General features: G+C 44.9%; 2 protein-coding genes across 2 annotated transcripts in view; one reads left to right on the top strand and one right to left on the bottom strand.

Moving 5' to 3' along the window:
• Positions 1–22328, bottom strand: part of slx4ip (SLX4 interacting protein) — a 31385-nt gene extending 9057 nt beyond the window's left edge. Inside the window, exons 1-6 of the mRNA XM_078288596.1 lie at positions 22294–22328; positions 21402–21447; positions 14170–14259; positions 13601–13727; positions 2729–2806; positions 1499–1587 (exon numbers count right to left, since the gene is read on the bottom strand). Of these exons, the coding sequence (XP_078144722.1) occupies positions 1499–1587; positions 2729–2806; positions 13601–13727; positions 14170–14259; positions 21402–21428 (411 nt within the window). The 5' untranslated portion in view covers positions 21429–21447; positions 22294–22328. The remainder of the gene's footprint in view (positions 1–1498; positions 1588–2728; positions 2807–13600; positions 13728–14169; positions 14260–21401; positions 21448–22293) is intronic.
• A 740-nt stretch (positions 22329–23068) lies between these two features.
• Positions 23069–25633, top strand: mkks (MKKS centrosomal shuttling protein). The gene is made up of 4 exons (XM_071903415.2): positions 23069–24053; positions 24217–24398; positions 24704–24814; positions 25141–25633. The coding sequence occupies exons 1-4, from the start codon at positions 23069–23071 to the stop codon at positions 25567–25569; spliced, it is 1707 nt and encodes a 568-aa protein (XP_071759516.2). The 3' UTR covers positions 25570–25633.
• Positions 25634–25787: the final 154 nt, after the last annotated feature.

Raw genomic sequence — 25787 nt, 5'->3', positions numbered from 1 at the left:
GTTGACGAAAATGAACTAAAACTGTGCAGCTGGGCTGACTTGGCAGGATGTGTCGCTCTGCAAGGGTGTAACAGTATCTCCCACATTAGGAGGGAGCAAAGTCGGGGGTGGGCTCCACAAAAGAAAATTGTGCACATTTAATGTAATTTTAGATACATCTGTCTGTTAAACCTGTCAACTATTCCTTGTAAGTCTGTAAAGCTACATATCAATTTTAAGTTCATGGAAGGTGGCAGACAGGCACCTAGGGAGGGAATGTGTTTCATAGTGTAGTCTTGGTATAAAATTGTTAATGACTGATATCAACACATGATTGACTGATATCAATACTGTGATTGGAAACATATGTAAGGAGAAATTCCACCATTTTTAAAGTTGTATTCAATGGTTAAGACGTTTAAACACAAGGTCCTGAACTAGATAAGTCTATTGTTTCTAGACAACCTGTCAGCTATATTCAGTATCTAATTCTGTAAAGCCAAAAGACACTGCCATTTTAAAAATATGTTCCATTACACCAGAATCGAATCTTTGTGCTGTCAAACATTGGTCTCTATGGCATTAAGTTTGCTTGGGTTTGTCTAGGACTAAAATGGATGTTAAGTTTTAAAGAGACAACTCTACAAAATTGTCTTTGAGAAGAGATGAGGGGAAATGATTACAACATTTCCCTCTGAGAAAAATGATGCCCTCTTTACCCGCCTACAAGCTATCTACTGTATGTTGACAATATGTCAGTCTTGGAAAAATAATCACTTCTATGGATTTCATGACCACAAAAGGCATATCTAACCTGTGGCTATGGGTATGCTATACAATATTATAGTATGGTTGTTAAAACCTTTCCTGAAATCTTAGGATACGAACTGTGTCATTAAGAAATGGCCAGGTAGACAAATTTGAAATGAAGAGTAGACTTCATCTCTTCAGAGAAATAGTATTGGTTGTGTTTACTTTATGGGGGGATCAATCAGCAGATAAGAATCTAGACTTCAGGCAATATATCACTTCATTCAAGCATTAAAATTGATGGAGATACGATTGATATACTCATTACATTTTCAAATTTACCTTGGGGAGACCTGTCCCCCAATGCCCCTCCTTAGGTTTTACTTATGCCAGCTTATTAAACTAATTCTGCTTTTTTAAATGCCACAATCTGATGCAGCAACACCAATGAGGCAACGAGGAGTGCATGCTGACAAAGGAGGTTCCCCGGGGATTCGTTCAAGTCTCTGGACCTTGGTTCTAAGAGGGGGTGACCCAGCAGCTTTGGGCACCCCCAACACCCCCACCGCTCTCTTTCCCATCACTAGGTCCGGGGCCCGGCTCCGAAACAGGCCCTGCAGGTTCAGAGGCCACCCTATGTAAACAGGACCGGCATATATACAGTGAGAGCACAACTTGGCAACGCACCGCTATAATAACACACAGACCCATGCAGGAGTTTTTGCCAGGCGACTGGAAGAGGAAATAGGGGAGTATAAACAGCACTCACCGCGGCCAGGCTCAGGTTTCCATGGTGCGCTGAGGCATCCTCTGGACAGCTCACACACACAACATAGCGTTCAGGAAACACACGCAACTCTGGGGCAGGCGGAGAAACAACAGAGACCGTGCTAGTTAATAATGTGGGCTCAATTCTGGCTAGGAGTCAAAGTCAGGCAGAGGGAATTGTGGTGGAGGTTCGTAAGGCCATCAACAAGCTCCAAGTATTTACTAGCCCTCAAACCAAAGAGAAAATGGCAGTTTACAGACGATTGCCGGTCTTTATGAGCCACGTGAACAGCATGAAATATTAGGAAATTTTACATTAACAACGGCTCTCAGGGAGCAATCTGAATGTTTTATCTGCTTCAGGGGTAATGACCATTTACAAGAACAACAATACTTTATATTACATTTATTATATTATTATGCTGCCTAGCAGTCCATTAGTATTCCAAAAGAACTGACCTCATATAACCACTTCAACTGGACAAGAGTCGCCTAGCTGGCCAGTATCTGACTGAGGCTTCAGAGGGACTGTGACTTTCTTGCACATAAACAAACCACACCATCTCATTTATTCCTGTTCATTCTTTTATAGCTTCTGGACACAGCCTGAATAATAAACTGATACACAGATATTTTTTTCTCAGGCTGTAACTACAACAGTTGTCAGAGACATTTTATAGTTTATTTCAAATTTAACCGACCTGACCACAATGCACAGCTAACGCAGTGGACCAAATTACACTACCTTTGACCCCTGGGTGACTAGGTCTAATTTGATGTGCAACGGGCCTGCTGAGAGAAGCCGTCATCTCAGCCTGCAGCAGGTCAGTGCTACCTTAACATCCCGGTCCCTGGGGTGCAGATATTAACTTTACTGACAGGAAGAGGGCCATGTTGGTCCCATGAAAAGGTGGCTGTGGGTCACAGGCGCTAGATGGGCCATGGAGATAGATTCTCACTGCCCTCCACAGACAGCCCTCCAGTCTTTCTCTCCCACTCTCAGTAGCCTCTCAAGGGAACCACTTAATGGCTGCCTGCGCTCCACAACACCCAGAGCAGGTAGGGACAGGACATAAAAACAAGTGAGGGGGAGAAAAATCAACATGCGGACCACATGAGATGACTTGCTCTTTTCTGTGGGAAATTTGGCCGGGTATGAGTGGCTGAGATGGCTATTTCTGATTCATTTAACTGAGAGAACTAATTTACTGAAACTTTCTAGGTTACCTACCCCCATAGAGCTGTTTGACAACACATCGGAGGTTGAAATGCCGCTTCAGAAAACTGGCCACAAGGTTGAAGTTTTTCCCTATAGAAAAACGAAAAAGAAAAAACAAGTTAACAGTAAAACAGGCAGATACAAGACTAGACACCAAAAATCATCCTCTCCCTCTGAAACCATTTACAAGGCTGGAAAATTGTCATTTCAGACTGGAAAAATTAATTACTGTCGCCAGTGGGTTGCACTTTTTGGATGGTGTGTACTGGCACTGTTCTCAGAGAGTGATAGACTGATACCATTTACTCAATGGCCACTGTTGGTATTCAAATCTATTCGCTATCAAGACAGCTAAAGTGGTTAATGAAAGGACACTCAATGCAAATATTTCTGTTCCGACGAAAAGCCCTGTGGGTGACGCGTTCCACAACTGGCACCGCTTCAAGAACATAGACGCAGACTAGGCTTACTGATTGGAGACAGACTGCTGAGGCGAAAACCATGAAGCAACAATTAAAGTGAATACAGGACTGTCAAGGAAGAACGCCTTATCTGTTTTCATCTCTGCGCTCGGATCTGTCCTGGATGACGCCCACGGACACAGAGACCTTTGATGCGATGAGAACATCCAAACTTGCAAGGTTGCAACAAGTCTGTTTCATCAATACATAAAAACGATGTCCATTCATACTGTTGGTTCTGCGTGCCAAAGGTCGAGGCCAGTCCGGATGACCTTCTCTTGTCTATAAACATCCACTTTGTCCTAGATAACACGGCCTATTCATTCCCCACTGTACAGCGGTCTTAATCTGGGGCTCATTCTGGCATATGAGATGAGCTCATCCATTCATGGAGTGAGAAAGTCTTCATTCTGTTTTCATTTAGCTGACCGTCCAGCCTGGCGGGAGCAGGGAAACCGTGTCCTTGGCCTCCGCTCTGTTTGTCATTATCCGCGGAATGTAAGATGCGCTGGGCAAAGACAGAGGCCTGTTGGCTAATCTGGTAGGAATTTGTTGACTAAAAGCGGGGGTCTGGCTAACACGCTATCCAGTTGTTCTTTGTAAACAAGACAACAGTCCTGGGAGGCTGACGGAGCCTGCTCACCCCTCGCTTCAGCCTCGCACAGTCTAGCGAGAGAGTCCCAGTCTACCTTTGCGGTTCTCCGCTATAGCTCATAGAGGGATTGTAAAACCATGACCTTATCACCAGCTCTTAATTTCTTCTTATTCTCAGTTTCTCATATTGCTGTTGTCGTGTGAAAACCTCTTTAACTCCTACTTTGTTGATTTGGTTTTTACTTTTGAAGGATACAATTGAAGGATTACATGGTCTTCTACGGGCTGAGAAAATTCTCTGACCTCTTCCGCTCATGAAACCCTTTCAAAACCCGTTGGATAATGCCAAAAATGCATTGTGATCAAGCTAAAAACAAGGCTGTTTGTCTTAGTTCCTGAAAGATGGACATTTTGGAGATTTTTGGAGGTTGTCACCCAATAGCGACAATGTTGACAGTCACGCACCACTCTGACTGTAGGCCCTACAGTCAGAAATAACTTGGACAATCAATACTGACAGCCTACATAGTACACTCTCTTACAAAAGCTTAAACTACAAACACTCAGTACATGAACATACAACATACCAAATAGACAGCATGTTGACAGCGTGAGGCCACACAGAAGTGAGTAGGGGCCTGTGTGAACATTTCCCCTTTCTCTGTTAGCTGATGTCATCCCAGCTCCAGCTCAAAGCATCTAATTATGGTCTTCAAAAAGAGCCATGTTGTGATTCTGTAGGTAATGGCATGCAATTACAGAGACAGCTTGCCACAAAACTGCCACAGGTAAACAGTTATGTCCACTGGTCAATGATTAATGGCACCACCTCTGCTTTCTTCTTCTCTTTGCTTGTGGATGATTTGGCCACCATGGTGAACACTTCAGTGAGGAGAATTAATAGTAGTAACGTTATATTATTCTGCCATCGACCTATTTTACTTCAAATCTACTTCAAACAAACTCAGCCTGTGATATCAGTAGTCTGTTAACTAAATGCTCGCAATATTAAGCTCCATTCAACATTAGCATGAGCTGAGGAAATGATGCGCAACAAATCAGAGAAAGGAATGTGGGTTTCGAAATATGAAACACCCAGAGATTGTTACTATGGTACTACATAATTACGATCAATATTTTTTACAGGATAATAGGGTGAAGCTATTATCTAGGTGACAGGCTGCAAGAAGTGCCAGTCTGGCTCCTTTGGGAATATTTATGACCCTCCAAAGCTTTAAAGTAGAAATTCTGCCTAAAGCAGAATACCCACAATTTATTCCTACACTGTGAGAAAACAAGGTACAGAGCTGGGACTTTTGTTACAGGGCTGTACCCTTTTGAAGGTATAACTCTGTACCTTGTTCTCTCACAGTGTATGATGTTGGGACAGCTTAGTCAAGGTTTGTGAACAAAGCAAAAAAAAAAAATCTCCCAAAGCTAGAAACAAAACTAATCTCTAATCTGTATTTTTGGCAATGAACAGGAGATTGTCTTTGTAGAAACTTCAAGAAGGCCGATTTACCAGGAATATGCTTACATTTTTTGTTTGAGAAATATTAGCGCTACTGCAAAACAAACCTTGTTTGTGTGTAAAAAAAATGAGACCTGAACCCATATATTGTCAGTGCAGAGGCTTCAGAAAGTGTCGCTTGATAACATGACAGAACAGAGCTGTAATTCTCAAGATTGTAGCTTTGGAATGGAGTAGTTTGTGTTCTCAAAGATCATGAGAATAACATATGTAAATCCTTTTTTAAGGTAAGTTTCCCCCCATCTGGGAATTGAGTTCTCATATGACAGCAGCACCATGCAGAACAGCAGTCAAGATTGCCTCAGGCCCATTCCCTCTGGGTGGGACTCTTGCAGCAAGAGGCAGGCCATGTGACAGCTTTAGATAGATGATAAATGGGGATTTATAAGAGTCATTTTACAACTTGTTTGCTAACCCAGGGCTCAGGTAGCCTATGTGTATGAATATGGAGACTGATGGAATGGACATCTTGTTGAGCCAGGAGAGTAAGAACATGTTTAATATCACATTTATGAGCACCACATGCTGTTCTGGTACCTCACACACTTAATTATCTAAAGACTTGGGGTCCTCAGAAGTCCATTCCTCAAATAAGGGGTGCACACAAACAACATATGCAATCATATCAGCCAGGCTTCAATACACTGTATGGCACCTTGACTGTCTACAACATGAATAGCAGCATTTCTTTATGGGGAAAAAAGTCCAATATTCTGTTGTTCTTTAAATAGCAACCCATTGGTCATCTGTTGACCATTCTGGATGGCTACACAGAGAGGAATGCAGATCGGTATCTCTGCTTTGTTTTCTCTGCCCATTCTGGGTTCAGGAGGGACCAGGAAGCAAGCATCTTTCATTGCACATGGATGGGTTTGTGTGTTTTTAAAAGCTTTGATTTAGTCCATTAGACTCTTTAGCCTCATGTGTAGCTCTACAACTATTCTCATTGCCTTCCCTGGTGGGTTGAGCTTGCCAATTCCCAGGACAAGCCTGACAGGGACGTCTGGTCGCAGAGTTGGGAACCAGTGAAACGGCATGACTCGAGACATCAGCTGTTGCTCCAACTTTATAACGTCCTGCACAGCGCGGAGTTGCTCTTGGCCCTCTGCCCGGGCTCTCTCGTGCTAAGCTTACATTCATGTTTCTCTCTCACAAACAGTTTGCTGGTGCCTCCTTGGGGAATGAGTGGCCCCTTTCTGTGGCAACTGTAGCCCACAGTGGTGCAACACCCCGAATCTGCAGAGTAGAGACCTTAAAGGGGTTGATTTCTACTTCCTTCGAGGGAGGAAGGCCTTGCTTAATTGTTTTGAAACCCGATGCACAACAATATTATGACAGGTCAAATCAAACAGTAAACAAGCCAGCACGCCATGTTTTCAGAAATGTGGTAGATAATATTGTAACCACTTGTAGGGAGAGACTTTTACCATCTTGTAATATACCGCAAGACAACTGCTGAACAAGACACAGGCTCCACAGGGCTGGTGCCAAGGCTAGAATACTGTACTTATGCGACTCAGTCACACACACACACACACAAACACACACACATCCCTGCAGCTTTCACCGCTTCCTGGGAAAACAATGAGAGGAAAGAAAAGTCAACAAACCGAGAGGCATCCAGAGTGACTAGGACTGTAAAATGGAACAGGCAGGGGTGAGAGGCATTCAGACCAGGGTCAAAGGTAAGCCCCCATGGAACAGACTTCATTAACTCCAGTCATATCCTGAGGAGATCATTAAAACAGCCATAGAAAACATAGCCTACTTCTTTCTCGCCATCCGCATTCCTGGCGGCCCGTGTTGTTGTGACTCACACAGCAATCCGTACGCATTTCTGCGCCGACACGGAGGCTTTTTCGGGGGCTCCTGGCGGGTCTCTGCCATGCATTAGCCGGACCGCAGTGGGTCAGGGGCCAGTAAGGAGGACTGCTTCACTGTATGTCTTCACTGTATGACAGGAGAGCTGCATTTCCCACGCAAGCCCTTTATGAACAGGAGTTGAATCAGCAGGACAGTCAGACATCAGTGCCTGAGAATCCTGCTCCTTTGACATCTCCGCTTTGATGTCGACCGCCTCCCTCTGTCCTCAAGAGCGGGATGGAGAGTTGGGGGGTTGGGGCGAGGGAGGGATGGGGGGGGGGGTGTACTTGAGAGAGCATGAAGGAAGTTACCCACATGTAAGTGGGGGCTTTCCTGGAAGGACATCACTCTCTGTGTGTAACTGTAACTGCAGCCGTAGCGGAGCGCTGTGCCTTATCATCCCGCTCAACGTCCACCTGAAACAATATTTGCACATGAGTGTTCAATTTAACATTTGGGTGACCCCTTCATCGCGGTTACGAAATACGCCGCAGCATGGTAGCGCAGGCCAGCCCATAATGCAGCATGTGACTAGAGTGGTGGGGAGCAGTTGGGAGGACAGAAGAATTATCATGGGGAAAAAATCTATTTCTCAGAAACATAATCTGATGAAAGAAGTGCAGTCACAATACAAAATGTCACATTCAATCATCATTATATCTTATATCTTAATTAGCCCAGGCAGCCGGAGATCTCTCAAAGTACAGTAGGCCTGCGCCATTGTTTATACAAAAAAAAAGATATTCAAAATGGAAGAGATGGAAACTGCTTATTTTGTTTTAAGCTCCTTTGGATTAATGTTGTGCGGAGCAGTTTGAGGACTTGAGTTATGCACTGCGCTAGCCCTTTAAATCTCCGATCAAGGTCTCATTGGAAGCAGGCCGCTTCTGCTTGCTGGTTCCCCCTGTAAATCTGCTAGCCTGTGTGTTTATAAATCTCGATAGATGAAACAGGCCCAGGGAACACATGGAGATTCTATCAATGTTTCGCTACCAGTGTCTAACGACAACAGACAAGTAAGGCCACAGCGAGGAGAAAAAAAGTGTTGGATTAATTTTAAAGTTTCAAAGTTTTTCTTTAAACTTTAAAAGAAAAAAAAGTTTAAGTGTTGTAATGTACTGACCTCATACCTTCAAGGCCTGGAAAGCATTAATGTCTACAGTTACACTGCAGTGCAGTGCAGTGAGTGCTGCTTTCATAAAGCCATCCTAGGCAGGCCTTTTAATGACAACACAAGGCCAGTTTGGCACACTGCACTGCCATGACACCTGTTCCCAGGAAAAACACACAGCTCACAAGAGCACATGACACAGGCCCGGGATATTACTCAAAGTGAAACAAAAGAAGAGAGAAAAACACGGAGATCCTCTGAAATGTTTCACTAATTCCTAAAACAAGGCCTTTCGGTCGGGCCGAATTGTTAGCCTGAGTTCAGGAGAGTGTGTGCCGTCTCCCCGACCAGATTGTGGTAAAGGGGAACAGTCACATGAATGTGATCCGTGCTCAGGCTACCATTCCACGGCCCTAATTATATGGGAAAGAGTGTGGTGTGACAGCTATGGCTGGGGTTGCGGTCGTGTCCTAAGAGACTGCAGCTGACCCTGTGGAGAGGGAAAGGGAGAGAAAGTGAGAGGACACAAAGAGAGAAGAGAAGAGAAGAGAAGAGAAGAGAAGAGAAGAGAAGAGAAGAGAAGAGAAGAGAAGAGAAGAGAAGAGAATGTTTGTCTGTATGTGTGATAATGGGAAACACAAGAACAGAGACAGAGAGAAAAAGAGAGAAAGTGTGTGTGTGCAATAATGGGGAGGGGGTTAACATTGGAGTCAGACTGTCCTATGTGTTGCTGCTGAGTAAGGCCGGGGGCTTACAGGAAGGATTTACAGAGCCGCAGCAACACCACAAAGCACCAGGGGGAAGGGGGTTGCCCAGCAGGGGCCGGGGGAGGGAGGGGCGGCGGGGAGAGGGGCAGGCAGGCTGGGGCGGCTACTCTGATCAGGATCCATTTCCAGCCTGGGCCTTGGAATTCCTTTGTTCCTGTCACAGGTCTCCGTTTCCCCCTCGCCTTAATCCCAGCCTGCCTCACGCCCAGTAACACAGAGCAGGGCAGGTAACTCTGCCGCAGGCATGCCTCTCTATTTACAGACCAGTCCCTCACTGGCCTGGATATGCACAGCACAACAGCCACACACATAAATAGTAATAGCTGTGGTAGGATTGAGAAGAAACAAGGCAGAATATTGCAGGTTGTTAATACAAAATTACTTGCGAGTCTTCAGAGAGCTGCTTTGAACAGACCCAGTAGCAGGCTGCATGGCTGGAGTCTATGGCTTCTCCCTAGGGGAGGCAACCCAGCACGCAGGTAACAGTTTATAGAGGAGGGAGTGTTTCATTATGTTCATGCATTATGCTCATGAAAGGTCTTGCTGACAGTTTGACCGATGAGCTCTGCCACATTTGAAAAACTGTTTTTCAAATGTGGGGCTGCAGGCCTTCAAAGGCCCAGAGGAGCGAAAATTAACATTACTCCTCTTTTCTCCCTTTCAATCTCAACACATCCTCCGCATTCTTCATCGGGAGGGAGATGGCCATTCGTAAACACATTCTCCAACAGTAAAGCTATCCAGCAACACTTGTGCTTTTTCCGCAACGGCCGTGGCCAGGCTGCCTTAAGCCCCCTTCATAGGGCTGCCAAGAGGAGTCAGTGGTACACTGTGCAGTGCTCGCAAAGCCCTCTCCCACGGCTATTAGTGACCATTCATCTGGGGAGCCTGGGAAAATGCCTCTCCAGCCTGCCGTGGCCATGGGGAAACAGGCTGGCAGGTGTTCCCTCCCCCTAAGCCCTGGCACCTGTGCAGGGAGAGGAAGAGGGACCCAGCTCTGCCCATGGGCTGAAAAGAACGCTAGGTACCAGTAGAAGCCTTTGCCAGGGCTTCTCTGACTACTGTGATTGGCCGCAGAATCTCTGTCTCTAGCCGTTAAGTACACAGAAGAGGAACCCTGCTATGGAGAGATCAATGCGGCTGAATCAATACTAACCATAGAAATAAGACATCTGCTAATGTGCTTTGGCAGTTTGAAATGGCATGTTAACTAAATCCGTGTAAAAAGGGGACCTTCTCGGTTTACACTCTAAGGAGCCCAGCACACACAAACTTGCACAAATACACGCACCACTCAGAAATACAAAATCAACATTTACTTGAGTCAAAAATAGTATGCAAAAATAGTGTCCCAGTTGAGATAGCACACAACCAGCATTGTAAGTAAACAAGAGCTAATCTAATATAAAAAGTAAAAGCACACTGGTAAAGTCCTGCGAACAATCGGTCTGTACAGCATAACAAGGGGTTGGATATACTGCGAGTTATCCAAGAGGGCCACGTCTGACATGAAGGGGTTTCCCGCTCATCAGTGCAGGGGCAGATCAGTGGCATCTTCATAAAGACAACTGTGACACTCTTGCTTTCACACAGCATAACCGCCAGCTTCTTTCCTCAAATATCTGTCATATCAAGTGACAAAAAATGTATTCCTCAAAACACAGAGAACCTATTATCCACTCATTTTTCAATCTGTAATTACCCTCTGAGAAATGTGGGTGTGTTTCAACGCAGTCTACCAGGGAGAATGCAACAAGCCTCTCCCAAGCTCCCCTTCCCTGGGCTTCTAAAGTCCGGCATGTCCATTCTGCATGTCCAGAGCCAAGATGTTTGGTGGGAAAAGTTCCCTCTGTTCAGCTCTCCAAAAACATAAATAAATCACATCACTATGAGCTAATCATGAATTCTCAAGTAGCCTGCTTAAAAAAAAACGGGGGGGACTGACATTTGGAAATTGGCCTCTGCAGCTGAGATTTAGAGTAATGGTTTGGATTTATGTTGGCGGGAGACATGGGACAAGCTGACATATTCACTGGGTGCTATACATACTGCACACACACACATGCACACAACGCAGCATTCATACATAAATATAATAACCCGTGGAGATAATCGGATACAAACACTTGCACTGGAGGGCCTTGGAATGTTAAAAGCTGTTGATGGCTCATTTGAAGTGCCAACAGCTGAGGCTGTTACGCTGTTCTTACTGCTGGGTGTTGGCGGAAGCCCCTGTGATTCCACACTGGCACCAGCGCAAACGCCGCCTCATATGAGACCCAGAATACCCCTCCTATATCAGCCCAGACATAGCACCACGCACCACGCTCCATCCTCCTATTCTTGGCCCAGACATCAATACTACCCCACCCGACACCTTTATCTATATGCAACACATGCGTGTGCACGTGCTCCCACACACAGACACGTATGTCCTCACACACACACACCTCACTATGGGATAGCCTACTTAATTCTTCTCTCAAATAACATAATGCTGCACACAAACACATAGATACAAATAGCTCCCACACCGAAGCAGATACACACAGAAACCCAGCTTCCATTCCCCCTGCTATGGACAGTTTGAAAGTTCTGTGAGGATTAGCAGGTTAGCGTTTGACCTGCCTGCAGAATAGATGACCCCAATACTTAATACCCACCCTGAGGTTTGCTGGGCTTCCCTCCCTAAGCCTATAGTCTGTCCTCCCCTTTTTATGGCTCCTGCCTGCCTGCTCGCTTCTCACACTCACAGTCTCCACCTTTACTGCTCTGCCGCCTCCCTCACATGGGACAACAGAGAGACCAAGAATGTCATTACACTCACTTAAGACCTTTAATAGGACTGGAGCGCATGAACTGTGTAGGCCTGTTGAGGCGCTACCCCGTTTCATGTTCTGAGAGGGGAAAACACTCTGATATGGCATGGAGTCATGTTCCATTGGTTACGTTCTTTTTGGCAAAGCTGCGAGGAGCTTAATCATTTTTACATGCATATTTCACTGTGGAAATACCGATCGTCCCCTTGTTCACACAGTGGAGTGTGTATGTGCGCGTAAGTGTGTGTGTGGAGTCTCGGTCTGTGATCTCCATCATTAGAGATGTCTGTCTCTCCTCAGTCTGTCACGGGGAATATGAGTCAGGCTTTTCAGTAACCTTACACTGTCAGCCTGTTCACACCTAGCCCAGGGGGAGGATATATCTCTCCAACACACTGTCGCTCCCTCTGATTCTCACTGGTCCTGACGTGTGTGCATGCGTGTGTGTGCACGCACGCTACACACACACACACCTCAGCCAGTACGCTTGCACACATTTCCGTATACCAAGAAAATGCCACAGGCGGGTTTAACATGTACACTTGTATACATGTATACATGCATGAGCACACAATGCATGCATGAATGTATGCACACATGCACGCACGGGTACACAGATGTAGTGGAGGGGAAGACTAAACTGGTGGGGAGTAGCGTGAGAGGCAGCGCTGCAGCCACAGGAGAAACTTTATGGGGCCGGCTGCCCTGTAATCCCACTCTCACAGTAGGCCTGCCCCGCTGAGTGAGCCCGGTTTAACTGCCCTTAACTGCTACCTGTGACAAACCTGTCTGCCTTCCACCACACAGCTGGGGGTTCCTGTGAAGCTGGGCTTACAGTGCTTCAAAGGCATGTGTGTGGGTGGCTGGGGGAATGTCCGTAGATTGCATAGACGGGGATGGTTTGAATTGGCTGCTTCACGTGGGCTGGGAGTATATTGATCTTTCTCTTTGTGTATTGTGTGTATGGTTAGGTGTCAGGGCAACTGTTTTTGCTGGCATCCAGTTAACCATAAGAAGTCCACATCAACATAGGTGTGCCAACACCACATTGAACACAAAGGTAACAAACATCAGCCATTTTAATGGACTTACATATTGCATGTACAAATGTGACTGAGACGTGCCAAGTTAAACAGTGCAGCACAATATAAAAACTCCTCCTATCAGCTCTCGCCTCCACGGGTCACACCCTGGGCGTCGAAAGCCACCGTGTCCCGACTAGTTCTGTTTTCTCTCCACCCACACTCTCCTCAAAAAGGTAGCCATGACATACTTTTTAGAATGTTTTGCAACTCTATTCCCACCCTGCTTACAGAGCTTCGTAACCTGCCCTGCCTGCATGCAGAGAGTCATATCTGCTTATTGAAGTCCAAGTGAATAAATAATGGTTTTGAGTTCATGGCCAAAATAAACCATTTCACTTATTCAAGCTGATGATAGACACACCTAAGACAGGGCGAGGGAAGACAAAAATGACTTGATGCCAAAGGAATGAGCAAAGACTTGAAACCAAAACAGAAGTAATAAATAACTTAAGCTCTCATTATCATATTATAACAATTAAAATGAATGCTCCCAAGTAAACAAACGAAGGAGCTAATGTTGTACTTTTAATAATGGATTCTACAGCATTTTGGAGGAGGACTGGTCTATAATACATGACAATTAATATGTGGACTATTTGGCTCTAGTGCAGTGTGTGAGAGAATGAGTGTTGCAGGATGTGATGTGTTGTTACCTTTCACAGAAAGAGCTGCAGCAGGTGCCAGCTCCTTCTTCTGTTTGGGCTGTCGTCTATTGTGGAGAGACTCTGTGTACTGCTTAACTCTCTGGTCCACAGCATCTTGAACCAGAGCTGTAACTTCCTACAAACGGTGTGCAGATAATTCAATAGAGCAACATATTGTGAAATGCTGAGGAAATTGACATAGGTTGCAATTTGGTAGAAGTGCATGATACAGTATCTTCCAATGGCGACTTGGAAGCAAAAACTGGTGGAAGATACGATGCAAAGCATAGCATTTAAAGTAAAGATTAAACTAATGAGGAGCACAGTCGCACAGGTCAGCAGAAGTCTCGAGTGCAAGGCCAGAGAGGCAACACCAAGAGTGGCTGGGTGGGGAGAGGGGGAGCAGTTTGCATTTTGCAACAATGAAAATCCCTAGGAAGGAAAAAAGAGAAGGCTCAAAGTCATTTTAGATTCCACGCTGTTGCTTTCTTTTGAAAAGGCCCCCACCAGAACATAAGCTATACATTCACACACACACACACTTGTTCACACGCACGCCCTTCTTCCTGTGTCTGTACCTCGATGTGCTCCGTAGTAAACCAGCTGGCATCCTCTTGGCCGCCCAGGGGCAAAACGTGGAGATCCACCAGCACAGCAAAGTTCCCACACTGTAACACAAAGAGGCAGGACAGCCACAGGTTGCTGAGGGGCAATAGGCTCACAGACAACAAAGGAAATCAGAGTGTGGGTGATTGACAGCGAGACAAACCACAACGACCCCCTACGTCCTCAAACATCACCCCAGGCCTCTCGCAACAGTGCCTTCCCTCCTGTTTCTCTGTCTAGCCATCTCTCTACCGATCTCTTCACAAAAAAGCACGGCCTAACCTCTGTCTCCTCGTGTTTCCCTTTCTCAGCATAAAAAGGGTTTGCCTGTTCTATCACCTCTGCCATATAGTCACTATTTCAGGCCAGATTAGGCTGCACCAAACAGCCTAAAGATGTGCTTTGTAAATGCGCATTATCCTACGTTTTAGCAGAGCGGTGAAGAAACACCACACAACATCCACCCTAAAGCATTCAGTGTTTCTGTACTTCTGAGCTGCAAATTGCGAGTGCTGTAGAAAGCTGAGTGGAGGGCTGCAGAGTGGATTCCTGAGGCACTACGTCATCGTGTCATCGACAATAAGCCACATGGGACAGAGGGGCCAGAAACGCCGCGGCTGGTTAAGTTGCCGTTACATCTTTCTCAAGCTAGCCTGATTATGGTTTACACATGAGTGCAAAAGCTGCCCGCTGCGGAGAGCGAATGGATGTGGGTCTCGTGTGAACCTCGCCTCTCCCTGGACAAGGAAGTGATGGATGGACTGAGACCACCCGCAACACGACACAGAGGAGCAACAAGCACAGCCCTGGAGCCCAGACTGATAATGCACCCGAGGCACCGACCTGAATGGGACATATAAAGACAAAACCAGACATACAGGAGAGTTCAGGCTCAGAAATGCAGAACTGGAATAGATTGTGGACAGAGAAAAGAGATGATAATGGTAGTCATTTAGCAATAGTGAGTGTATAAGCACGCAAAGAGAGTAACTCCACATAGCAGGCCCTGCCTGAGACAGCAGCTTTGTTTCGATCAGCCCCAGCCAGGCCCGTCCCCTGGGCTGGTCTCACAGACATGATGGCTAAACTCCACCGGCGGAGTTACGAACCCAGACTGGAGGGGTGTTCCTGCGGCCCTGCTCTCAGGATGACGCGGGAGAGAGAATTAACAGGGTGTGTGTAGGGGAAGGCCCCTGCTACTTAGGTCCCAAGTCTGGACACAAGCCTGCATTTCCCCTCCTGCTGCCTCCTCCTCTCCTTTACTAGAAGCAGTTAGGCCAGCTCCTCAGAGAGAAAGAAAGAGAGAGAGAATCTAATTCACTTTGATCATAAAAATGACAGTTGGGCTGAGAACCTTTCGTCTAGTGGGATTAAAAGGCTAAATCAGTGAAAGGATGGTTCTGGGCAAATTAAGCGGCCAAATATTTTCTTTTTTCACATGAGAGCATTTTTCTTTCTAATTGTCTCTCTGTAAACAATAATGGAAGTGGAGCTGGTTCCTTGCTGCTCCTCGCAGGTCAACTAGTGGAGAGGGCGCCCCCATATGGCTGATCACTGAATGTTTCTAGTATTGTCTATGTCTTGCACCGTGCTTTTGCAGAATGTTAGGTACTGTGGGTGTCAGTATGTACTGTCAATATGTCTCTGCACCAATGTCACCAAAACAAATTCGTGAAGGTCTGTTAGTACTTATTCTAATGGGAAATGAATGTGATTCTGAGTCTGTCAAGGTGGCTCAGTAAACAATGATCCCCTGACTCTATCCATACATATCATGAAACATATGTGATTGCTAAATACTAAATAGTCTATACAAAACATAATAGGACTTTTGCACAGCTTAGCTTGAAGGAAATAAACACAAGTTTAGTTGTTTTCCTTTAAAAAAAAAAAACCCAATACGCTCTCACAAAGACATAAAAGCCACGGGCCAGAACAGAGCTCTCCTTATGTGCAAGCTCCTCCATGTATAAAATGTGTGCATGTGTGTCTGTCAGTGTCAGTGTAGGGCCAGCTCTTCCCTACAGATCTGCATTCTCCCCGTCCTCTGCCCTTTGTCTCATGGCGGTCTACGGATGACCGGTGGCTTCAGCTGACTGGTTCCAACAATTACCAGTGCGTGGGAAAGCCTAGCAGCGGAGGGCCAGGCCCTGTCAATCACACAGAGAGGGACCGACTGGCGGCTCAGTCCCACAGTGGCTTCTTGGGCTGGACATGACAGACGCTGGACTGGCTTTGAGATCCTGCCTTCAGTTTTTGCCGTTTGAGACCTCAGAATGCCATTACAGATAAGCATAGGAATGTTATATGATAATATGTATATGCTAATATGCATATGTCACAGTCAGTATCAACTATGCTACATTTTGAAGGATTAGACTTGGAAAATATGTTGTTAATCATAAGGAGTGTTATTACTGAGTGAGTCAATACCTAAAGGAGAGAATAAATCTGTGATAAAAAAAAAATAAATAAAATCCTAGCAAGAAACACGGGATCACTCCGCTAGGCTACGTGGCTTAGAATTACGCAACCTAATGCGAGGTCTTAGGAGCAACACAAGGATAATGTGATCAATATCTTGGACTGGAGAGAGCAGTTAGGTCTCAGAGTGCAGCCCTTGTGGAGAGGCACAGCTGGGTGAATCCCCTAAAGTGGTTTCTGAGCTTCTGATTGAGTTTGTGTTTTGGGCAGAAAGCCAGACAACTAGCTAGCCTTAGACTAGCTCCCTTTTATCACATTAGAGCAGCAGACAAGACAAGACTGGGAACTGGACATTAATGATAAACATTGGTCTGTCCCTCACGCAAAAACAGCATGTGATTCCCTGGGCCTCTCGGAAAAGGGGGAATTTGCCAGGAATGCAAACTAACGCAATCGCACTAATGGGAAAACGATTAATTTGCCTAGCATAATTGGTGATTTAGTGGAGGCACTAATTTCCCTCTAGTGCGTGAATCTATTAGTCCCTGCTGCACTGTTTAGGCACAGCAATCTGAGGTTTTAGAAAAGGCTTTTCGTGCTGAGTGTGGTGGATGGTGACAGACTGGAAGAAGAGAGCCAAAAAAAAAAGGGGCAGAATCTAATTTTACACAAAGGCTCTGACTACAATCAGATCATGTGATCCAAATTTGTCATCTCTGAGCACAAAGAGTGACCAGTGGGTCTCTAAAGGTGAACCCTGCCATGACCTATGACCTCCATGTGATGAGGCCCCCTCCTCAAGCCCAGCTATGGCCTCTGTTTAGTGAGATCTCCACAAGCGGCCTAATCCTTTGTGGATGCAGTAATAGAAACCACAAGAACCTTATCCTCCCTGAGCAAAGAGGAGATCTGAAAAAAAACTACGAAATCCAGTATGCTCCTTCAAAGAGTGAACACCAAAAATAGCAAAATAGAGCTATTTCAAAGGGTCCCGCACAGCAAATACTGCACATGTGCCTCTCTCTTTAATACCATGTCTGCAGTAAAATGGTTCTAAAGGATTTTAGTAATCTGACATATTTATTTACCAAATGCATAAGATATCCTAATATATTTACTTTGCTTTGACACATTTAAGGCAATATACTGAGCCGCTGTTGTTGGAAAGAACGGTTGGATAAAGGGCCAAGTTCTAGAGGAAGTTACTCTTTTCATACATACTAAAGTGGGCCAGTACTGCTTTGTTCTCTGCCTTGCACAGGCTTTTTAGAGTTATGAACAGAGGTTGAAGGCTGAATGAGAAGCGGCTAAGAGTGCTACTTAATACCAAATCCTTTATTGTGCCATCTTTTGTGTGCCGTCACACAGTGAATGAATAGGACCGAGTCTTCCTGCAGGCTAAGCTCAACTTCTCTATCCTAATTCTCCCCGCTGCCAATCTGATAAGCATGACCCGCAAAAAAAAACCAGACAAAAACATTAGAAACATTCGAAACCTAAACTGCCCAGAAGTCCACAGCTCAGCTTGGAGACAAAGTCGTTCGATTTTCTGTCCGTAATCAGTAAATAAACAAATAGTGAATCAATCCCACTGACGGCTCCTTTCCCTTTTCTGGTCTGCGGGGCTCTGGTCTACATCACTCTCAGTTCCCAAGACACTCTCTACCTTCCCTTATCTCTCTCCCAGACCCCGCTCTCCATCCTCCCGCCTGCTCTGCTCCACGTTGGGCACGGGGCCCAAACTCTGTGAGCAGTTCTACCCGCCTCCCCACCTCGCTGCCCTTTGCCACTGCTATCGCGCCGTATAAGAACCAGACCTCCTCGGCCCGCACTTAGCTCAGAGGCTAACACTAACCAGCCGCAGATGTTTACATTGGGAGAGAAGGGGCAGCAGATGCGGTCTCACTCAATAAAACTTGCATCTCTCTCTCTCTCTCTTTCTGTCTGTCTCTCTCTCTCTCTCTCTCTCTGCAGTCTGCAAAGAGCCCAGGGGAGCTCTTCAGATCTGTGGGTGTGACAACCTTGCTCTTTAGGCTTTATTCGCCTCATTCCCAGCTCTCTGTTGCTCTCTGTGAGTCACCTGGGTTTCCCCTCAGAAAAAAAAAAAAAGAAAAAAAAAAGACAAGTCTCTATGCCAATATTTCAAACTGTGCCAGATACTGGGCTGTGAGAGACTTGAGAGCACGAATGTGATTATCACCGAAGCGAAATGTTATTTACTGACAAGTTTGCGGAAGTGCTTTGTGTGCAAAGCTCCTTTCATTCAGGTGAATGTTAGCACACCTGAGCCCTCTTTATTTGATGATAAAAAGGGACACAACCCAGGAGCGGAATTCCAGCAGCAAGAACAGACAGGAATATCTCCAGGTAACACTCGGCAAACAAAACTCAAGTAGACACATCCCTGAGAATTGGTAGATAGACCTAAGCAGTGCAGCTGAGAAGTGCTTGGCCTCATTAGGACACGCGAATTCCATAGGGCAGTATGGGGCAGCGCGGGGGTGAAAGAGCACTCTCTTTACCCTCCTGAAAGGTTCCCCCAAGTTGGGATGTGTCAAAATGCTTCTGATCAGATTGCAATGACTTTGTACAGAAGCCCGATGTGTGGTCTGATATGAGCTCATCTACAGAGTGACAACAACACTAAACAGCACATAAACCTCTGACATTAAACTGGGCTGCAATACCTCAAACGTTTTATACTCAAAAACAATTTGGTCTCCCTGTCATCCCACTACATTAGATGGTTAGAAAGTCAGCAGTACATAACGCTAATAGAAGGCAGATTGCGGGGCTCTGGAGCAGTAATGTCCTGGCAGACAGCAAGCGGTTCAGTGGATCAGCGTTTTAGCCTGCAGGCCCTTTTGGGGAGGTCTGAAAAGTGGCAGGTCACTATAGTCTAAGCCTATTTAAGTAGGAGCATACCAGCACCTCCTGCAGCTCCCCAGACCAGGCAGAGAGCTGCTTGGAAAACATTTGAGGAGACAGCATCATAAAACACACTGCCGTACAGCCCACCTAAACACCGCAAGCTGAATCCAAGAACATTATTTAGAATTCCTCGGGTTATCCTTGCACTCGAGGCATTCTGGTAAACAAGTTTGCAACAGCCCTTCCTGAACACAGTGTCTCTACGTCCTTTCATATCCAGAGAAGTCATTCGCTCATTAAAAAACATGGCGGTAGTGCTGTTTGTTTTGTGAAAGAGGAGCTCAGGGTTGCGCCTTAAATGCTATTGTTTGGACTGATCCCTTCTAGCATGCTTGTTTGTGGTTAGTTGGTTAAGAATGGTAGAGGCTCTCTGCATTTTCTCAGGCAGAGTAACACAACAGTATCATTATGTGCCCACTGGGAAGGAACCTTTCGTGAACCTCCAGGGCTTTACTCTCCCACAACCGACTGAGGGGGCGGTGGGGTAGCCTGTACGCAGGCATGCATATGAAACGAATAAAGGGAGTGAATGCAATATCTGGTCAACTAGGCACACATGGCATTATGGAGGATGTGAGAGATCAGTGCAAATGTCCACGGCCCTCATCCAAAACTCTCAATAAATGAAACATCAACAACAGGAGAGACCAGCGGCTTTCCCTGCACTTAACAAAAACATCTGATGCGCATTATTCCTGACAGAGCTTTAGACGAGGATGGACGGCTCAGCTTGTTTAATAGACTGAGTTTCCTCTGCCCCGCATCGCTGTGGCCATTAACAAAAGCCTTTCAAAGAGACAGTCAGGCTTAAGATTTGCAAAAGGTGACTTGAAACACTGAATAACTTACTCCATAGGAGGGAACTACAGCAATGTCAATATGTCAAAGGCAAGACAGTTGAAATGTGTATCTATACTTCCCTCTAGTGGCTGAAGAATGGGTGACCGGTAGAGCGGGAAGAAACAGGCAACAGGCAACACAGACATTGCAACATGAAGTTCAGATGTTTAGCCGGTAATTGTTACAGTAGCAAGATTATATCACTGTGCATCATGTGACCAGTATTTTTGTTATTTCCCCAACTGCCGAACAGCCAGTGCAGTAAATACACAGAATATAAATTTATGTTTTAGAAGGTAACATGAAAATAACAGAATGGTGCTTGCTGTTCTGAGGAGGTTTGGGCAATATCAAATCAAACTCAAAAATCTAAAATATTTATAACTTTTTATTTTGCGTTTTGTCATTCAGTTTCTAGTTTATTCAAATGATTGATAAATTATGTCAAGCATACCCCAAATAGCCCACTTCAGATGATCTTTTTTTTTCCTTTATCAGGTTAGAACTGGAGGAGGTTTTCTGACATAAAATAAATAAAAAAACAAATAGCTATAGCCTAAAACCCTCTAAAATGATTTGTAGCTGTTGCATTTGAATAGTGAACAATTATTTTAATGACAAAAAAAAACAAAAAACATTTGTACTCCATGGTATGCCTGACATTTCAAACTATTACTGGCTGCACATGCCCAAACCTGAATAAATGAATGATGATACAAACGTAAACAACTGTGAACTGAAATAGGTTGCATCATTAGAAACATTATGCATTTATAAGTTGTGGGATACAAACTTAATTCATTCTGCATTTAATGGGAAAATTTCACATGGAATTAAATAATGGGAATGTGTTTGTCTATATGATGGTGCATAATGTATTTGCTTTGTCATACTAGTAGCCCTTGTAATGTAATGTAATGCAAATAAAACCAGTCCTGGCTATGATGTCATCTGGTTATGATATAGAATAGTGTGTTATTATGAAAGCATATATTTCACTTGCACTCACCTTAATGACAAATTTGCGAGGAGCCATTGCAGTCAGTCAATTTCATCTGAAACAAGTGCAAGCTCAAGCATCACACATGGTACTTTGCCCTCAGAGTCTCCAATGATCACATATCAACAAATATAAATTAGACACCATTTTGTACTGGTGGGCTGTTTTGTTACCACCTTCCATACAAAAAAACAAAACACTGTAATATTACAATAGGCACTTATAGGCACACAGACACACACTATAATTATAGTGTGTCTGTGGTTGTCTTAGTGTTTATAGAGACCTTATTTTATTACCATTTTCCTAACAAAAAACACTACGATAGTACTACAGGCACTTATAGTGTGTCTATGGTAGTACAGTGAGTTTATAGCGACCATATCGTAGTTGATATTCATCTATGATGGTGTTACGATAGGATCTGAGGTGGTATTTTTTGACTGATAGTAGTTACATAGTATTTAAAATTTTACAGTGATATTTATATAATATCCTCTTACATTTTATAATAGGATTACTGCAATCCACTTACTTACTTACTTACATTTTAGCTAGCTAAGCGTCTTTTTGACAGTGTAACGTCTGACTGATATGAATTACTAGCCTATATATTCTGTGGCCTTCATTCATAAATTCAAGTTATGCACAGACTACCATAGACTGACTCCATGTGGCTTCTTCAAATCTTGGTTATAATTAATGTTAAATTGTTTAGGTTTTCAAGTAGCCTATAGCTACCAGTTTGGGCTGTAATCTCAACAGCAGCATACACAGTATTGTCAAGAAACAGCAGAGATCCAATCCATCATTGGCCAAATAGATTACATTACAAGCAATGCGGTTACATAAACATTAATATATTGCGATATATGTATAAATATAACGCTCAATGTCCTACCGCCAATAGTTTTGAATGGTTGTCAAAGGTAGAGGCTAGAGGAGATCTACAGTTAGTAAAAATGACGTCATACTCCCGCAGTTGAATAACCAGGAAGTGTGAGTCGGAGCTATGAGCGGATAGTTTTTTGCAAAAAGTAAAGTAGTTAAACTTGGAGACATATTTTAGCATCTAAGCTAGCGAGCGAACTAATTAACCATCTTTATTTGCAAGTAGGTTTATGGTGTTTTGGTGTGTTGATTATAAAGACTCGCGAGAGAAAACGAATGTTTTGTCGAATCACGGATCTCTTCTAGCCATAAGGTGTAGGACCCCAGAGGACCCAACGCTATGACCGACACCATGGAAACGACTGGCGGACCTAAAAAGCCTGTATTAATCTTGAAATTATACTTCATCGAGATGTATCTATATTTTAACTTTTCTCCACAAAACCTACCCTTTCACCAATTACATATATTTTAATGTATTTAAACATAGCATAATCATCTGTAATTCTAAAAATCAGTTTTATTAAGATCAGGCATCGCCTTAATCCTCACTATCCAGATCGTGTCAGTGTTTACCTGTACGTGTTGTCCATCTGACTTGGCCATACAGACTGTCAAAAAGGAGAAAAATATGTGTTCGTCGCTTATTTTACTACCGTCAGCCAGCAAGTTAGCTCATTAGCTATCTATGCTAGCAAAGCTTCTTTAGCGGGCTATCATCGACCGAAAGTTAGGGCTTTCCTCACGTTAACCTGAACCTGCTTTGAGAAAATACTCTTTTAGTCATGTCTCGACTCACCAAGAAATCGCCATCTCTGTGCACGGATTTACCACTTGACAACCCTGATATTTGTCATAAGTTTAATGTTCTACGGCAGCTTCTCAAATCCTGTTTTGGGCCGTCTGGCAGGCTGAAGCAAGTCCATAACAACATTGGGGGGCACGTTATAACTACCTCAACCTCCTCAGTTCTCCTTCAGCCCATTTCATCTTCACAGCCTTTGATCAAACTCATAACAACCTCTGTTCTCAACCATGTGTCTCGTTTCAGTGACTGTGGTTTGTTTACTGCCATTCTGTGTTTGGCTGTTATTGACCAAGCAAAGCAGTCTGGCCTCAGGGGAAATGTGGCTATCAGCGTGAACAAGCATTTATTGGGTATGTGCACCAGTTACCTTCATCAAGAGGACTGTGGTTGCAAAGTGAAGCTCGACTTCTGCAGCAGCCAGGACTTGATCACATTGGCTCGGAGTGTTATCTCCAGCAAGCCCGCCTGTGTGCTAACAGAGCTGGAAACGCTGCACATCAGTAAACTGGCTGTGCAAGCTTTTGTACTGACTGTTCCCTGTGACAGTCCAGGTAAAGTCAGTCTTGGCAAGATAGTGACTGTGTCTGTTGAAGGCCATCCTGTTCTGGACTCTGCAGTGTTTTCAGGGTTGCTGGTGGACACGCCTGATGTCTTCTGCCTCAGCGATGTGGAGAATCTCCACTCTAATCCACTGCGAATGGTGTTGTTCAGTGTGTCTCTCTCTGGGGACCTGTTTGAACTGGGAGACGGGACTCTTGAGGCGCACCAGGGTGCGGACACGGACTTGCAGATCCTGGATCAGCTCCTGGAGCTCGGGGAGCGGGTGGTAAAAGATGAGGTGAAGCTCTTTGTGTGTCAGAAGGTCATCCACCCTGTCCTGCAGCAATACCTGAGGCGTCACGGCGTAGTGGTGATAGAGAGACTGGGAATCGCTCTCATGGAGCCACTTTCTCAGCTGACAGGTTGGTCTGTTAGGATAGTTGGAATGGGTGCTGTGTTTAGGCTAAAAGCTTTCATAGACCTGAACGTACATACGTATAGTCTACTGTCCACAGTATATCTTGCACTGCTCCTTTGCACTGTATCTGAGCTCCTGTTTCATTTCTGTCCCCCTTTACATACCAGGTGCTCAACCTGTGGCCACATTGCAGACCACAATCCCAGCCAAGGCCTATGGGCAGGTGAAGGATCTCAGTATGAGGCAGTTTGGATCCAAGACAATGCTGCATCTATATCCTCCTGGAGAGCCAGCGATCTGCACTATGATCCTCTGCCATAGGAACGAGACTATGTTAAGTGAGTTGAAGGTAAGCTCAATTTCCATCTCCCTTCAAAATATCTCATTCCCTGTCTCCCAAATTTCTTGTCTCTGCTCTACATTATATAATGAAGCAGAAATGGCCTGTATAGCTCAGTGGGTAGAGCATGACACCAAGACTGCCAGGGTTAGAGATTCAATTCCCGCTGGGGTCATCCACCAAATGACATATGCATTTTTGAAAACAATCGTAAAACTGGTTTCACATCACACAGACGTCAGACTGGAATGTCCATTAATGAGAAAATGTACAAGATGAGTTGATGTTTTAAATTCCCTGTCTGTCTGTTTCAGGTGGTGTGCCAGAAGACAGAACATGTGTTGAGGCTCACCCTGAGGGAGCCATCTGCCCTGCTCGGAGGGGGGTGCACTGAGACCCACTTAGCTGCTTACATCAGAAACAAGGTCAGACCCACTGTCGAGTTTTAAACCAGTTAGCAGCGCAGTAACTCTTCTTTTTGATTTCACAAATCAGCAGCAAAGAGTAAGCAGGTAGAACAGGTAACAGATAACTCATCTTTGTTTGCTCACTCTCAGCACCCATTGCACGCTTGACCTGTCGCTTTCATATATTGTTTTCACAGTGTGGGCGTTGTGAATCCCGCTGAGACTGTAACAGTGATTAAGAGCTATACAAATAAACTTGACTTGACTTGCCTTTTACATTCACTGTCACAGGTGGTATGTTTTGAGTAATAGCATGTCCTGATTATGTCATATTTTCATCCTAGAGTATGAATAAAGTGCCAGAGGCAGCGTCGCTACTTGGCTGCTCACAGAGAGAGTACCTGCTCGGCATGCAGGCTTTCTGCCGCTCTCTGGAGTCTGTGGCCGAGGCGCTGGAGCACAACGGTGGGAATTCTCTGATGGATCTGACCCACGCTCACCACTGGACTCTGCCTGCGGATGTGGTGGAAGCCCAGAGGGAGGACGCCCTGGGCTCCTGTGGCTGTGGGCTGCTGGAGAGTCGGCCCGGTGAGAAGTGGACCTTTCTAAACTCGAAATACTCAGAGTTCTGTGCTGAACCCCTGTCTAGAAAGGCTGCTGTGCAGCCACGTGTGCTGGACTCCTTCACGGCCAAGATCAATGCATTGCAGGTCGCTGTGGAAACTGCGAATCTTGTGCTGGATGTTCGATATATAATTCAAGATGTGAACTAGCTGAATAGGGTTTTTTTGTGTAGAATTCTGATTTGTGATGATGAAAATAAGGAGTGAATGTTGTCTTGCTATATTTTTTTCAAATGCAGTGTTCATTTCAGACACTAGATGTTAGTATTGGCTAGTCTGTTCACTGACAATAGATCCATGAATCAGTCAGTGGGATTGTCTTGCATTCATTCTATTACTATGGTCTTTTGAAATTGTTATCATTAAAC

Source organism: Centroberyx gerrardi, chromosome 15 (genome assembly GCF_048128805.1).
Source record: "Centroberyx gerrardi isolate f3 chromosome 15, fCenGer3.hap1.cur.20231027, whole genome shotgun sequence".
NCBI classification, from domain to species: Eukaryota; Metazoa; Chordata; class Actinopteri; order Beryciformes; family Berycidae; genus Centroberyx; species Centroberyx gerrardi.
This window is presented reverse-complemented; position numbering and strand designations above follow the sequence as displayed.

What these genes read in the sequence shown, in the direction of transcription:
- mkks (XM_071903415.2), top strand. Translation starts at nt 23,069, where the DNA reads ATGTCTCGACTCACCAAGAAATCGCCATCTCTGTGCACGGATTTACCA. An exon ending in CTATGTTAAGTGAGTTGAAG is followed by an intron (nt 24,399 to 24,703) that starts GTAAGCTCAATT and finishes TGTCTGTTTCAG; the next exon opens with GTGGTGTGCCAGAAGACAGA. An exon ending in CTGCTTACATCAGAAACAAG is followed by an intron (nt 24,815 to 25,140) that starts GTCAGACCCACT and finishes TTTTCATCCTAG; the next exon opens with AGTATGAATAAAGTGCCAGA.